General features: G+C 49.9%; 5 protein-coding genes across 5 annotated transcripts; 3 read left to right on the top strand and 2 right to left on the bottom strand.

Moving 5' to 3' along the window:
- The first annotated feature begins 3,079 nt into the window (after nucleotides 1-3,079).
- Nucleotides 3,080-4,729, top strand: LOC111930709 (histone H2B 1/2/3/4/6). Its single transcript, XM_023928853.2, has one exon. It carries the CDS (start codon nucleotides 3,885-3,887, stop codon nucleotides 4,263-4,265), a length of 381 nt encoding a protein of 126 aa, XP_023784621.1. The 5' UTR covers nucleotides 3,080-3,884; the 3' UTR covers nucleotides 4,266-4,729.
- Nucleotides 4,730-5,691: 962 nt separating this feature from the next.
- On the top strand, nucleotides 5,692-6,256 carry LOC111930887 (histone H3). The gene has a single exon (XM_023929193.2). It carries the CDS (start codon nucleotides 5,722-5,724, stop codon nucleotides 6,130-6,132), a length of 411 nt encoding a protein of 136 aa, XP_023784961.2. The 5' UTR covers nucleotides 5,692-5,721; the 3' UTR covers nucleotides 6,133-6,256.
- A 431-nt stretch (nucleotides 6,257-6,687) lies between these two features.
- On the bottom strand, nucleotides 6,688-7,852 carry LOC147653563 (histone H2B 1/2/3/4/6). Its single transcript, XM_086887662.1, has one exon. The coding sequence runs from the start codon at nucleotides 7,850-7,852 to the stop codon at nucleotides 7,472-7,474; it is 381 nt and encodes a 126-aa protein (XP_086743788.1). The 3' UTR covers nucleotides 6,688-7,471.
- Nucleotides 6,688-9,688, bottom strand: LOC111944345 (histone H1.11L-like). The gene has a single exon (XM_023947114.2). It carries the CDS (start codon nucleotides 9,669-9,671, stop codon nucleotides 9,006-9,008), a length of 666 nt encoding a protein of 221 aa, XP_023802882.2. The 5' UTR covers nucleotides 9,672-9,688; the 3' UTR covers nucleotides 6,688-9,005.
- Nucleotides 8,209-8,999, top strand: LOC111944346 (histone H2A-IV). Its single transcript, XM_023947115.2, has one exon. The coding sequence runs from the start codon at nucleotides 8,209-8,211 to the stop codon at nucleotides 8,596-8,598; it is 390 nt and encodes a 129-aa protein (XP_023802883.2). The 3' UTR covers nucleotides 8,599-8,999.
- Nucleotides 9,689-15,722: the final 6,034 nt, after the last annotated feature.

Here is a 15,722-nt window from a genome sequence, read left to right as displayed (position 1 = left end):
GGAGGCTGGGGTGAAACTGAAGAGGAAATATCTTGTTCCTGGATTTAAAAATCCAGGGCCCTTCTCTGTCCTTCCAGGAGACATCAAAGCCTTTTCATTGCCTTTCCCTGCTGCTCCCAGGGGCCTCTTGCAGCTCAGGGTGTTGGTGGAAGCCACAGAGTAGCACAACCTGTTGAGCTCCAAAGCTGAAACACACCCATTCCCACTGGGAAGTCCTGCTCCATCCTGTGTTACCCCGCCCTGCCATTTCCCCTTGAGAGGAATGATGGATTTGTCTTTACAAACAGGCTGTGGGTCTGCTGATAGATGAAACTAGCGCTGAGATATAAAAAGAACAATAGGATGGGGATGGATTCCAATGATTGATGAATCGAAAAAGATTACAAAGCCTTTACAAACAAACTGTAGGTTTGCTGGTAAATGAAACTGGATATTGAAAGGTGAAAGAGACACTGGGGAAATACCATAAATTCCATAAGAATTAAAAATTAAGAGGGAGTGTTATATATTAGAGGGGAATCTTAGGTATCAGGCGTTCTGGGAAATCTGTACCTCTCAAGTACCTCAGCCAATGGGGAAAGAGAGAGGGACTTGTGGTTGGGAAATTAAGATAATTCAGAAAGTAAGATAAAAAATTGAGAGACCTCAGAGGAATGCCCCATGGCCTCTCCCTTTATTTGAATAAAATAAAAGGACTCCTCTGTCTCCTTTTTGGACATAAACCTCTGATGTTTGTGGATTCATTTTCCTGCCACCCTCCTCCCAGAGGCAGATTAGTCCTTAAATCACCATCCCTGACCCCAGGACAGGGAGCAGGAAAATATCTGCTTGTCATGGCCTGATCAACAAACACAAAGGATTTCGTTGTTGATGGAGAAATGATGGTTCCTGGTGGGAACCAGCCACTCTGTTACTCACCTCCCACACTCCCCCACTGCTGTATTTATGCAGCAATGGGATAACTCAGCTTCAGCCCAGCTCTCCTCCTTAACGTGCCCAAATCAAAAGATTCAATTGCAAAACGCACAACTAAGGAAAAAAAAAAAAAAAAAAACAAAACCCAAACAACCACAAATTCGTATGTGATTCCTTTTTTTAAAGGCACAGCCGGGTGCCAGAGTGCATCCTGCTATTCCAAACTGCTCTCACACTCCTGCCCTCAAGCACAGAGGGTGGCAGGGGGAGAGGGCATCAATGGGCAGAATGGGGGGCTTAGTAATGCCCTGCCCAAAAATCCATCCACTCAAAGAGTTGTTAAGTTCTCCCATTTTCACCTTCCTCTCCCAGTCTGGTGTTGCATAAACAAGTTATTGTAAAATACCCAGAAGGCCATCTGTGCTGATCAAAGGAGGCTGCCCTTGTTCACACCAGCTGTTAGGAAAGACATACATTCAAACCAGTTCTGCCCTCTTAGCCCAATTTTGGTAAACCACATCTCTAAAGCATTTTCACAAGAGTGTCTGGCTGCAAAATACACCTTTGAGGTCCTGCAGCCCTTCATAATTTAGACTTCACGTAGCCTTATCTTTATTTTCTGGCTTTATTTCCCACGTTTGTAACTCAAAGCTACAACTACATAATGACTAAGCACATTCTTTAGCAGAAAAAAATGAGGGGAATGACAACAATAATTGTTAATTACATATATTTTCTTGACTATTACCACTGTACCCTTAATACCAGAGAATTCTTTTGTAAGGAAAATAAACCCACAAAATCGTTCTGTTGGAAGTTTCTTGAGAAACAAACTAGGATTTTATTCCAGTCACACATCGAGGTGATGCACACACCGTTTTTCTTAGAAGTCTTTCCCATTGTTTTCTAGAATCCAAGATGCAGAAAACAATTTTGTTATGTGGAACAAACATATGTAGACCTCCTTCCCCTGTGGAAGGGTGAGCTTATCACTGGCTCAGTTTTAGGGAAATTAAATTCAGTGAACACCAGGTCACAGATGTTAGTCACGTCTACTTTTCCCTGTACTGGAGGATGGAGATGGGGAGAGACATGGCCCTGTTGAAAACTGCTCCTGTTGCTGCAGTACCACAAACTGCAAGGCAAACACTCATGAAGCCAAGAAGCTGCTGGCTTCTGCAGCCATGAGCAATAAAGAAAAATAAGCCAGGAGGAGCCCAAATAAAGCCAGAAGGAAATTAGAAGCCAGCAGGACAGCACCAGAGAATTAAAAGGAACGCTGTGACCCACTGTAATACCAGTAGCTTTTCTAAGGCTGACTCTTTCTCCCAAAAACAAATGCCGGCTCGAAACTCCCCGTAGTACAGGGAGCAGAGGGCGTGGATCCAGTGATCAGTGCCACAAAAACGAAATCGGAAGAGACTGTGCTCTTTCCAGTGTAATGCAGTGACCATCACAGGTAATGTATCGGTACATCACATCAGCCGCTCCTTGGGAACACGGGCAACTCGTACCTGCCTGAAACCTTTCCCAGTGCTCTGCAATCCTGCTAAGGAAAGCCGGTGGGACAGCTTCATGTGAAGTGTTAAAAGGCACCAAAAGTGGAGCAATCAGGAGCCCGAGGCTAGGAACACGCCTCCTGTTGAGAAATCTGTTCAAGGTTACCACCAGGACCATGTTATGCTATTTAGGGGTTTAAATCTGCAAGTTTTGCTTCCTTTCCCATTCACCCTTCTCTGAAACACGATGGTACAACAGTGACTACCTTCTCCTTAGTACTCTTAAAGGAAACAGGAACAACCCAGATTGCTAAAAAGTCTCTAATGTCCTCTAACACGTAGTGAACAGAGCACTTAGAGCTAGCTGACCAGGACAAGTGATATCCACATCACTATAAAACTCCTAATTCCCACTGTCAACACATTGAAAATATCAATACATTAGTCGAGAAAAAAAAAAATTCAGAAATCTAAAAAGTCATGAAATGACAAAAAATCTCGGTGAAAAAAACCAAAGTTCTTTTAAGAAAAAGGACACTAGCAGTAAATAGTCTCGGTCATGGAACAGGGAGAAGGAAACAGAGAAGAGCATAATTAAAGAGTTAAAGAAAATACAAACTTACGTATCAGTCTCCTTTCAGTAAAGAACTAAAACAGCAGTGACACAACCCTTTATGACGAATGTGGGCGGCTCTGAAAAGAGCCTTTGTTTCACGATGAGCCACACAAAGCATTTACTTGGCTTTCGCCTTATGGCTGTCGGTCTTCTTGGGCAGCAGCACGGCCTGGATGTTGGGCAGCACGCCGCCCTGCGCGATGGTCACCTTGCCCAGCAGCTTGTTGAGCTCCTCGTCGTTGCGGATGGCGAGCTGCAGGTGGCGGGGGATGATGCGCGTCTTCTTGTTGTCGCGGGCCGCGTTGCCCGCCAGCTCCAGGATCTCGGCCGTCAGGTACTCCAGCACGGCCGCCAGGTACACCGGGGCGCCGGCGCCCACGCGCTCCGCGTAGTTGCCCTTGCGCAGCAGCCGGTGCACGCGGCCCACGGGGAACTGCAGCCCGGCCCGCGACGAGCGCGACTTGGCCTTGGCGCGCGCCTTCCCGCCCTGCTTCCCGCGCCCGGACATGGCAGCGACTTCAGCGGCACCGGCGGCAGCAGCAGCGGCAGCAGCGAGCTCAGGAAAGCCGGGAACACCGAGAGAGCGCTGAGCGGGAGCCCCGCCTGCATTATATACAACTGGGCCGGAGCGGCAGCGCCCGTTGTGATTGGCTGCGAGGGAGGACTTGTTCGACGGCCAATGGGAGAGCGGCTCGGGTCGTGTCCAATAGCGAATCCCGGCGCCCTGCGCGGAGCCGAGGCCCAGCCAATCGCGATGCGGCGCTGCCGGCAGCGCTGCTATAAAGGCGGCTCCCGAGGCCGAGGCGCTGCTGGTCGCAGTGTTGAGAGCGAGTGAGGGAACTGCGCTTGCTGCCATGCCCGAGCCGGCCAAGTCCGCCCCCGCGCCCAAGAAGGGCTCCAAGAAGGCGGTGACCAAGACGCAGAAGAAAGGCGACAAGAAGCGCAAGAAGAGCCGCAAGGAGAGCTACTCCATCTACGTGTACAAGGTGCTGAAGCAGGTGCACCCCGACACGGGCATCTCGTCCAAGGCCATGGGCATCATGAACTCCTTCGTCAACGACATCTTCGAGCGCATCGCCGGCGAGGCGTCGCGCCTGGCGCACTACAACAAGCGCTCCACCATCACGTCGCGGGAGATCCAGACGGCCGTGCGGCTGCTGCTGCCCGGCGAGCTGGCCAAGCACGCCGTGTCCGAGGGCACCAAGGCTGTCACCAAGTACACCAGCTCCAAGTAGGCGCTTTCTGCGTCCCTCGTCTGACATTTTCAACCCAAAGGCTCTTTTAAGAGCCACCCACCTTTTCAGCAAAAGAGCTGATGCTGGAGAGAGTGTTTACCTGTCCCGTTCATTATCCCGTTATTTTTTGGTTTTCGGAGGGGGGGTGCCCGGGGAGGGGGGATATGGGTAACTGCGGTGTAATGGTACCGTAAAACTCAAGGGCAGCCCGTTTTGCAATATTCGCTATAAATGGTTGCATCCTGCATCTGCTTCAACGAATCCGATGGTGTACATAATTGCCTTGAAAGTCTAAGAAGCCCTCTTATGTTTACACTGTAGGAGAAGTAGCTTAAGAAATAAATGCTGTCCCTAGTCTTAACGGCCAAAACCAATGCTCCGAGAACCGGTACGTCGTGTTCTCCGGTAAAGCTACGCTAACGGAAGTCTCAGTCGGAGACATTAAAGGCACAGGCAGTTCCAAACGACCCCGTGGCCTTGCTTTTAAGTTCTTTGATTCTCAGCAAAAGGATCCGCGATGGATACTCGCTCTCCTTCATTACCCTCAAACTGCGTTTTCATAAGCGACAGGGGGAAGAAAAGCGAAACTCTGCTCTGCTTTTTCGTCCCCAAAATGCAGTTCTCCACAGTTGCTAGCACCGAGCACAGGGTTCTGAAGTGTGTCTCTTTCCCAGCTTTCGTCCCCCTCCCTCTCCCCACCGCCCATTTGCCCCCGCTCCGCACAGACTCCGCGGCCGAGCAGCGGGCGGCGCTGGGGGCGGGCAGGGCCGGGGCCGCTGCCGCGCTCGGTCCGACCGGAGTGAGGACTGCGCGGAGCCTCCCCGCGGGCGGGCCCGGCCGCCTCACGCGCCTCCCGCCACGCCGCTGATTGGTGCCGCTCGCGGCTCGCAGCCCGCGCTTCACAGGGACGCGCCCCCCGCCGCAGACGCGCCGCTGCCACCAGAGCCGGCAGCCGGGCAAGCTCGGCCGGACCGGGCAAGTCGGCTGCCGCCTGCGCCTTCGGCCTTTCTGCCGCGGCCCTCGACCGAACGCGGCTGCCGAGCGGGAAGGCACCGCGAATCCTCGGGGAAGGAGGCGGCCGGCGGCGGCGGCGGCTTTTGGCAGCGGTGCCGAGGCCGGGCCGGGACGCGGGCGGAGCGGCTTTGCAAAGCAAGAGGGGGAGCCCGAGGCTCGGGCAGCGGCAGCGCACCGGAGCGCTCGCTGCGGTGCCGCCGCCCCTCCTCCGCCTGGCAAGGGGCTGCGGGAAGGGGCCGGGGCGGGGCGAGCTCGGGGCGCGTTTCCCGCCCCGGAGGCGGGGCCTCTTGCCGGGCTGGAGCGAAGCGTCCAATGGCAGGCGGGCGGTGCCGCGCGGGCGGCCAATGGGCGCGGGCGGCGGGTTATAAATGCCGGGGGCGCGGGGCCGCTGCTGCAGTGTGAGTTGTGGTGGGCGCGATCGGCTTTGTGCTGGGGCTGGGCCATGGCGCGCACGAAGCAGACGGCGCGTAAGTCGACGGGCGGGAAGGCGCCCCGCAAGCAGCTGGCCACCAAGGCTGCCCGCAAGAGCGCGCCGGCCACGGGCGGCGTCAAGAAGCCGCACCGCTACCGGCCCGGCACGGTGGCGCTGCGCGAGATCCGGCGCTACCAGAAGTCCACGGAGCTGCTGATCCGCAAGCTGCCCTTCCAGCGCCTGGTGCGCGAGATCGCGCAGGACTTCAAGACCGACCTGCGCTTCCAGAGCTCGGCCGTCATGGCGCTGCAGGAGGCCAGCGAGGCTTACCTGGTGGGGCTCTTCGAGGACACCAACCTGTGCGCCATCCACGCCAAGCGCGTCACCATCATGCCCAAGGACATCCAGCTGGCCCGCCGCATCCGCGGGGAGCGCGCATAAAGAGTCCCCTGCCGCAGCCCTTCCCGGCCAGGCACGGATCAAACGCACACGAACCCAAAGGCTCTTTTAAGAGCCACCACATGCACAATTAAAAGAGCTGTGGCACTGGTATGAAATGAATTCATTTTCAGTTGTTGGAGAAGGGAGCCTTTATGTTCTGGGGGCTTATCTATATATGATTATTGAGCTCTTATTACTCTTATCATCTATCGAAGTAGCTGTTAAGTTTCCTTTTCCTGGTAGTGTGAGGTAACACTAGAATCTGTGATGAGATTGAGGACTTATACTTATTTTCGAGCCAGTTATATTTTTAAAGTGTGTTTTTCTCCCGGGATAACTGCAGCCACAGTAGTTTATGTATTCGCTCTTTGCTAAGAGTTGTGTCGTCAGGCACAGCCACAGGGATGTAAAATTTGTACTACTTGAGACTTTGCTTATCCCCTTTATTGTATTTTCACATTCCTTACCTCATAGCCCTCACCTACTGTTCATGAAACACACGTTACTGTCTGCAAAACCTCGAGGATTAATGTAAATGAAATATAGAACCTTACGGGGGTTTATAAAATAATTTTTAATATGCAGGAGCTCAGTACAATGAGACTTAGTAAAAAAAAAAAAATCTGGGAACACCCATAAGGGGGCAGCAGGGACTAAGAAATCACTTTACATTTATGCTATTTAGTCCTCAAGCCGTTAGCAAGTTGTTAAAAGAGTTTATTGAAATGAATTAACAGGTGAGTGCTCTATTAATATTTTAAGGCATTTGTTTTAAAATTCATTTTTCAGATCGGGAAGACCTATATAACAGTTAAAAAGAGAAAAAGTATCTCCCTATAAATTCAAGAAAGCAGCTTTGAAATACATGGCTTTTTCCTGTGAGAAATATGAGAGGGGAGAGGCCACGGCTGAAACCGAAGGCAGAAAACACTAAACTTTTTGAACTCCCTCCTTTCAGAAATGACTGCCTGAGTTACAGTACATAGGAGGTGGATGGCACAGGGAAGGTGCCCTGAAAAGGCCTTGCAATTGAAGCAACTCTTACATAATAGGCAAAATGAAGGCTTATCAGAAAATAGAAGGGCTCAGTAGGGAAAACAATATGCAAGCCTAAAAAAATACAAATAGGATCTAAGTAGGGTTTTATATTTGTATTACTTCTCTAAATAAAAGTTGTTTTCGGTATTTGGGATTAAACAGTCATTGTAAGGGTACAGAATACACTGAGAAAAAAAAATTAGGCTGAAATAAAGAAATTAAAGCTCTTTTGCTGAAAAGGTGGGTGGCTCTTAAAAGAGCCTTTGGGTTGAAAATGTCAGACGAGGGACGCAGAAAGCGCCTACTTGGAGCTGGTGTACTTGGTGACAGCCTTGGTGCCCTCGGACACGGCGTGCTTGGCCAGCTCGCCGGGCAGCAGCAGCCGCACGGCCGTCTGGATCTCCCGCGACGTGATGGTGGAGCGCTTGTTGTAGTGCGCCAGGCGCGACGCCTCGCCGGCGATGCGCTCGAAGATGTCGTTGACGAAGGAGTTCATGATGCCCATGGCCTTGGACGAGATGCCCGTGTCGGGGTGCACCTGCTTCAGCACCTTGTACACGTAGATGGAGTAGCTCTCCTTGCGGCTCTTCTTGCGCTTCTTGTCGCCTTTCTTCTGCGTCTTGGTCACCGCCTTCTTGGAGCCCTTCTTGGGCGCGGGGGCGGACTTGGCCGGCTCGGGCATGGCAGCAAGCGCAGGTCCCTCACTCGCTCTCGACACTGCGACCAGCAGCGCACAACAGCGCCTCGGCCTCGGGAGCCGCCTTTATAGCAGCGCTGCCGGCAGCGCCGCATCGCGATTGGCTGGGCCTCGGCTCCGCGCAGGGCGCCGGGATTCGCTATTGGACACGACCCGAGCCGCTCTCCCATTGGCCGTCGAACAAGTCCTCCCTCGCAGCCAATCACAACGGGCGCTGCCGCTCCGGCCCAGTTGTATATAATGCAGGCGGGGCTCCCGCTCAGCGCTCTCTCGGTGTTCCCGGCTTTCCTGAGCTCGCTGCTGCCGCTGCTGCTGCCGCCGGTGCCGCTGAAGTCGCTGCCATGTCCGGGCGCGGGAAGCAGGGCGGGAAGGCGCGCGCCAAGGCCAAGTCGCGCTCGTCGCGGGCCGGGCTGCAGTTCCCCGTGGGCCGCGTGCACCGGCTGCTGCGCAAGGGCAACTACGCGGAGCGCGTGGGCGCCGGCGCCCCGGTGTACCTGGCGGCCGTGCTGGAGTACCTGACGGCCGAGATCCTGGAGCTGGCGGGCAACGCGGCCCGCGACAACAAGAAGACGCGCATCATCCCCCGCCACCTGCAGCTCGCCATCCGCAACGACGAGGAGCTCAACAAGCTGCTGGGCAAGGTGACCATCGCGCAGGGCGGCGTGCTGCCCAACATCCAGGCCGTGCTGCTGCCCAAGAAGACCGACAGCCACAAGGCGAAAGCCAAGTGAGCACCGAACAACCAAGGCTGCAGACCTTCATCCAGAGAAACCCAAAGGCTCTTTTCAGAGCCACACACTTTTTCCTTAAGGAGCTAAATTGCTATCTAATAATGCAAAAACACTATAAGGACAATAGCTTATACCTTTAGTACCTCTCACTTTGACCATCATTCCTTTATACATGGTATCAGTAATTATTGTATTAATTACCGTCTATATGGTGGAAAACTGTATTTAAAAATATTGACCTTGTGTAACTATTGGAAAGGATTTTTCTAAAGCTGCCATTATCCCCAACTCCTTCGACTACAGTATAAATACACAAACTCATGATTTCAGCACCTTTGAAAGAGAATGTGGGTGGCTCTTAAAAGAGCCGTTGGGTTTAAATGCAGAGCAAGACTTCCTCAGTGACTTTACTTCTTTTTGGGCGCCGCCTTCTTTGCCTTGGCCACTTTTGCCTTTGCAGCTTTCGGCTTGGCTGACTTCGGCTTCACTGCCTTTGCCTTAGCCGGGCTCTTCGCTGCTGCCGCCACTTTCTTGGGTTTGACAGCCTTTGCTACTTTCTTTGGGCTCTTTGCTGCTTTCTTGGCCGCCGGCTTCTTGGCTTTCTTGGGGCTCTTCGCTGTCACCACCTTCTTGGGCTTCTTGGCGGCGCTGGCGGGCTTCTTTGCCGCCGGCTTCTTGGGCTTAGCTGAAGTTTTCTTTTTGGGAGCTTTTTCCTTCACTTCCCCGGGTTTCTTGCTGAGGCGGAAGGAGCCGGAGGCGCCGGTGCCCTTGGTCTGCACCAGGGTGCCCTTGCTGACGAGGCTCTTGAGCCCCAGCTTGATGCGGCTGTTGTTCTTCTCCACATCGTAGCCGCCGGCGGCCAGCGCCTTCTTGAGCGCGGCGAGGGAGAGCCCCTTGCGCTCCTTGGAGGCGGACACGGCCTTGGTGATGAGCTCGGTGACGCTGGGCCCCGCGGGCTTGCGGCCTTTGGAGCCGCTCGCCGCCTTCTTCGGCTTCTTGGCGGCGGCCTTGGCGGCGGGGGCCGGGGCGGCGGGCGCTGCCTCAGCAGCGGGAGCGGGCGCGCTCTCGGACATGGCGACGCTGCACAGACGCGGCTGCGGCGGCACCGGCGGCGCCCCCTTTTATAGCAGCGCGGAGGGCGCTGATTGGTCCGCTCCAGAGCCCGCCCCGCCCCCTGCCCCGCTCCCCGCCGCCCGCCCTGTGTTTCTTCCCTTGCAAAAAAGTGGATTTTTCTTAAAAATTCCTGCACCGCCGCACCCCCTTTCTGAGCATTCCTGCTGAGGACAGAGAATATTTCTGCCTTGCGGCGTTTCTTTCAAGCGAGACTTGAAATGAGTTTCAGGGAAGTCAGTAATCCCCGAGTTTGGGGATTGCACGTAGAGCTGGAGCTTAAATTTTTTCTCTCTCCTTTTGTATTAAAACTTTGCTTCTGACACCACTGTCACAGTGACATGGGATACACGTCTCCGAGAGGGTTTTTCATCGAGTTGTTGAAAAATGGGGGTAATCTCGAGACCTTATCTTAGCGTAAATTAGCTTTGAAAAGATGCAAGTAACACAAGGTAGTCAGTCGTCTCTGTATCTGGGTTAGGAGTTGTTTTCCATAACGCGACTTCATCTCTTCAAAATAATGAAACCTTTGGACACAGCGTCCTATTTATCTCCCGTAGGACTTGGTAACAAGTAAAAGAAACATTTTTTTACCAGAAACTTTAACCTGTAAAGCAGCTCTCTTAAATAATTATCTATGTTTAAAGCCCCAGAATAACATATATAAGTTGCTTCTCTGTCCCTCTGGGTTTTCTATGCCTTTGTATTAATATTTTAATTAACTGTATTCCAAATGCTTCTTTTCTCACTGAACAGTAGGCAAACATATTCATTGGTATGTTCTCATCTAAAGGTAGTGTTAATTTTTTTGCTTACTTTTACATTATTATTCAGGAATTTTGCCAGCCACAATCAGCAGTTTTACAAAAAGAAAAACAAGATAAAATCATGTTTTATTTAAAACTAAAAACATGTTTTTGTGATGAAAAAACAGATGTAAAGCTGCAGGCATTTCTTTAATAAAATAATTCAAGTCATTCAAGTGAGTTAAGCATACAATTTTCTCTTCAGAACTGCCGAGAGAAGCAATGGCATGGTTTTTTCCAATGTATGACTATTGTGATGTGGGATAAATTGAATACACATAAAAAGGATTTTTTCTTGAGATGAGTTTGATAGTAACTGGACAGTAATATTGGAATATTTGTAGGACACTGTGGGAAAGAATCAGAGTCCCAGGTGATTGATTCATGTGATTGTAAATGTAGTTTTTTGGCTTCTTTCATTTTATCTTTTGATAATAAAATATCATACACTGTCTTGTGAAGTTTTGATGATGGTGGAGTCAGGTTTATGAACTTCTCAGTGGTACTACATAATCTTGACTGGGGTATACTTAAAGACAGTCAAGAGATGTGGTGGCATTTCAGAGAGGTTTTTTTCAAGGGAGGACAACCAGCAGAATAACATCATGTGGGAGAGGATAAAACCAGAAGATGGTGTGGATTTGTTTTTGTCCTGATGCTATATTTTGTGATGGTTTCACCTCCTGAATCAACTGTGAATTTCAGTTGTCAACTACATTTGCACAAAAGTGAATCTCTTGGGAAGGATACACACCACTGGGGAGAGGTTTCTGGGTGATAATTCTGTAGCATACATATTCCCTTCAAATTCTGTATCTTAATACATTCTAATCACTTGGAGTCTCTAGTTCCTTTACCTTTAAATTCTTTTGAACCTTTGCAAATGAATTTTCCTGAATTTAGGCTAGGCCTCTAGCCTACTTCCAAACACCTGATATAGCAGCACATTTCTGGAACACTTCACGTGCTCTCCTAAAAGCTCCTTTTCCTGGTCTTCCAAAATTTTGACTGCCTATCTGGACTTTTAAAATTTTGGTTTTTACAACAATAGTTAATTTTAGGCTAAGCAAAGAAGGAAGTGGAAAGAGATCTTGCAAAGGTTTTCAGGTACAGAAGAGAGGGAGAAATAAGTTTAATTCCTTTAATTAATGGGTGAACTTACCTAAAAAAAAAAGAACTCATTGCTTCAAATATTATGATGTGCTCAGTAAAAACAAAATGATGTCTTTCTTCTATTTTCCCCTTTAAAAAAGTTGTAAAGCTAACAGACCATTTATTAAATACCAATTGGCCTTGGGCTGATTGATTGAAAGATCAGGAGCACAGGCAGTGATTTTCTTGATCCTTCTGGTAACAGAATAGATTTAAATACAGTGGACAGAGATATTTGGAAGTGCTGGACCAGGAGGAAGCTTCCTTCTCCTTCTGAAAACATAACAAGTAGAACTGGCACCTTCTACAACAGGAATGAGGCCCTGGAAGGAGAAGGCCAGACAACTGATGAGGTGAGCCCTTCTGGGATAGAGGGGCCCCCTAAGCCAACACCATCTGTACCCCACATCAAGACCTCCTCTGTCTTGAGGAAAAGAAGGGTAATTGCAATCAGATACTCCCTTCTGCAGGGAGCCAAGGGCCTGGTATGTCAGCCTGACTGGATTTCACACATCAGGCACAAAGAGTTAGAGTGACTGGGGTAACATCAGCCTGTCAGCAGTGGGGTTTAGCAGGGCTCCACCCTCACCCAATTCTCCACATCTTCATTAACAACTTGGATGCAGGGCTCAAAGGAATACTAAGTTGGTCATTGACACTAAGCTGGGAAGAGCTGTCAGCTCCCTTGAGTTCAGAGAGGCCCTGCAGAGAGATCTTGGCAAATTAGAGACATGGGCAATAACAAACCATATGAAGTTTAATAAGGGCAAATGCTGGAATCTGCACCTGAGACAGGGCAATCCTGGTTGTGTGTGCAGACTGAGGAATGAGAGGCTGGAGAGCAGTGCCAAGGAAAGGGACCTGGGTATCCTGGTCGATGGCAAGTTGAACATGAGCCAGCAGTGCCCTGGCAGCCAGGAGGGCCAACCCTGTCCTGGGGGGCATCAGGCACAGCGTCACCAGCTGGGCAAGGGAGGGGATTGTCCCCTCTGCTGTGCACTGGTTGCTCTCACCGCAAGAGCTGTGCACAGTTTTGGTACCAGAGCATAAAAAAGACATAAAGTGATTAGAGAGCATCTGTAGAAGGGCCACAAGGATGGTGAAGGGTCTGGAGGAGAAGCCATATGAGGAGCAACTGAGGTCACTTGGTCAGTTCAGCCTGGGGAGACTGAGGGGAGACCTCATCATCACAGTCTGCAGCTCCCTCAAGAGGGGAAGAGGAGAGGCAAGCACTGATCTCTTCACTCTTGTGACCAGTGACAGGACTCAAAGAAAGGCCATGAAGCTGAGTCAGGGGAGGTTTAGGTTGGATGTCAGGAAAAATGCTTTTCACCCAGAGAGTGTTTGGGCACTGGAGCAGGCTCCCCAGGGCAGTGGTCACAGCACCGGCCTGACAGAGCTCAAGAAGCATTTGGACAACATACTCAGGCACAGGGTGTGACTCCTGGGGTGTCCTGCACATGGCCAGTAGTTGGACGTGATGGTGCTGATGGGTCCCATCCAACTCAGCATATTTTATGATGCTATGATTCTATGTAAGTTTTCCAAAGTTCAGTCAGGAATTCAAGAACTCCCTTTTCTCCTATTCTGGTTTGGATAGGTGCTTTCAGGAAGGTCCTTCCTATGGTTCCTATGATTTGGTGCACTATGGAGTCACACCATGATTTGTGTTGGAAGGGTCCTTCAAAGATTATCTAGGCCATGTCATGGGCAAGGACATCTTTCACTAAACCAGGTTGCTCAAAGACTTATCCCGTGTGGCTTTGAAATCTTCCACTGAAGGCATTAACAACTTCTCTTGGCAACTTGTTCCAGTGTGTCCCACCACTTTCATAATGAAAAATTTCTTCCTTGGAACTTATCTAAATCTAACTTCTTTCACTTCTAAAACTTTTCTCTTGCCCTGTCACTGCAGGCCTTGGTGAAAAGTCTTTCTCTGTCTTATAAGTGCTCTTCAAGTATCGAAATGCCACACTGAGGTCTACCCAGAGCCTTGTCTTCTCCAGGCCTAATATCCACTACTCTCACAACTTTTCCTCATGGGAGAGGTGTTCTAGCTCCCTGATCATTTTCATGGCCTTCCTGTGGGCTTCCTCCAAGACTTTCTTGTACTGGGGACCCCAGAGGTAGATGCAATACTCCAGGTGAGGTCTCATTAGTGGTGTGAATGAAGAGAATCACCTCCTTTAACTGCTAGCTGTGCTTTTTTTTTTGTGCAGCCCAGGATACAACTGGTTTTCTGAGCAGCAAATGCACATGGCCACCTCATGTCCAAATATACCACCCATATCTCTGAGACTTTCTGTGCAGGGCTTCTTGTAATGAGTTCATCCTGCAGTCTGTACTGATATTTGGTATGGCCCTGACCTGAGTGCAGGGCTGTGCATTTGAGATTGTCAAGCTTCACGACGTCCACATGGGTCCATTTCTCAAGCCTGTCCAGGTCCCTCTTCATGGTGTCCCTTCCCTCCAGTGAATCAATGGCACCACGGAGCACGGCGTTACCCACAAACTTACGGAGGGTGCACTCGATCCCACAATGTTATTGATGAAAATATTAAATGATATCTGTATTGTAACTACATCTGCTAATTCCCTGAAGACCCTGGGATGAATCCCCTTAGGTGCCATGGATTGTGTATGTTCAGGTTCCTCAGACGGTCTTGAACCTGATCTTTTCTTACAGTAGGGGAAGGACTTTGTTCCCCTGGTTTATGCCTTGAGTTTCACAGACTTAGGAGATGAGAAAGACAGACTGCCAGTGAAAACTGAGGCAAAAAAATTTGTTGGGTACCTCAGTCTTTGCTATGCCAGTAGTCACTAAATCTCCTGTCTTTTTTATTTGGGGGCCCATTTTACTTGGTCCTCCTTTTCTGACCAGTGTACCTACAGAAGCCCTCATTATTCTTCACACCCCTTGCCCCATTCAGTTACAGATGTACTTCAGCTTTTTGGATTCCATCCCTACACACCTGGACAGCATCCTATATTCATCCCAGGGTATGTGTCCCTGCTTCCACTGCCTGTGCATTTACTTCTTGCACTTCAGTTTGACCACAAGGTCTTTACTCAGCCAGATTGGTCTTATACCTTCCTAGCCAGCTTTCTTACGTGTGGGAATGAAGTGTACCTGCTCCATTGGACAAATGTCCTTAAATAACTTTCAGGCCTGTCCTTCTCCTCAACCCCTGAAAGCAGTTTCCAAGGGGATTTGTATCCTGTTTTCTTAAGCAACTGAATGTTTACTAAATTAAATATCTTGTCTCTCTGGTTTGCCTGGCCCATATCCCTCAAATCTGTGATAGGTCTGGACTCAGGCAGCAGCCCAGGTTACCACCATTCTTGACATCTTCAATTAGTTATATTTTGTTGGCAAGAACAGGTCAAGCCGTGCTTCTCTTTTGGTTGGACTTTTTTTCACCTGTATAAAAATATCCAGCATTGTCTTCAGCATGCTCTAGGAGTCTCCTGGATAACTCCTGGCTTTCTGTGCCACATTTCCAGCAGATGTCAGACTGACTGATGTTTTCTCACAGGAGCCTGTGAATATGATGGCACCTGTAGTTGAAGAAAGAAACTTCATCAGCATCCTAGATCTTTTGTTTGGGTGGCCTGTGGTACATACCATCCATGAGGTTTCCTTTTTTGGCTTGGCCTCTAGTTTTGTACCCAGAAGCTCTCAGCTGTCCATCACTGTTTTTCTAATACAGTTCTTTGCAATCAATCCACTTTTTTTTTTTTTTTTTTTTTTTACATAGAAGACAACCTGCCCCTGCCTTTCTTTCCTGATCCTTCTGAACAGTTTATAGCCATCAATTTCATCCCTTCAGTCTTGTGATTAATTTCACTGAGCGACCTGTGACTGTGACTGGCTTTCAGTGTTTGCTCAGGAGGATGTATGGAGACATCCAGCTCACAGATGCAGCTGAGGGGCAGGAATGCAGCCTAGATATGCACACCTCAAACAGGGTGATCAAGTCATGTGTGAAGCCTGTAGCTGCAAAGCCCCATTACCATGTTTTTCACCTGGGGCTGCCTAAGTCTGCACTGCAACTG

This window comes from Cyanistes caeruleus, chromosome 4 (genome assembly GCF_971803275.1).
Source record: "Cyanistes caeruleus chromosome 4, bCyaCae1.hap1.1, whole genome shotgun sequence".
Classification (NCBI taxonomy): Eukaryota; Metazoa; Chordata; class Aves; order Passeriformes; family Paridae; genus Cyanistes; species Cyanistes caeruleus.
This window is presented reverse-complemented; position numbering and strand designations above follow the sequence as displayed.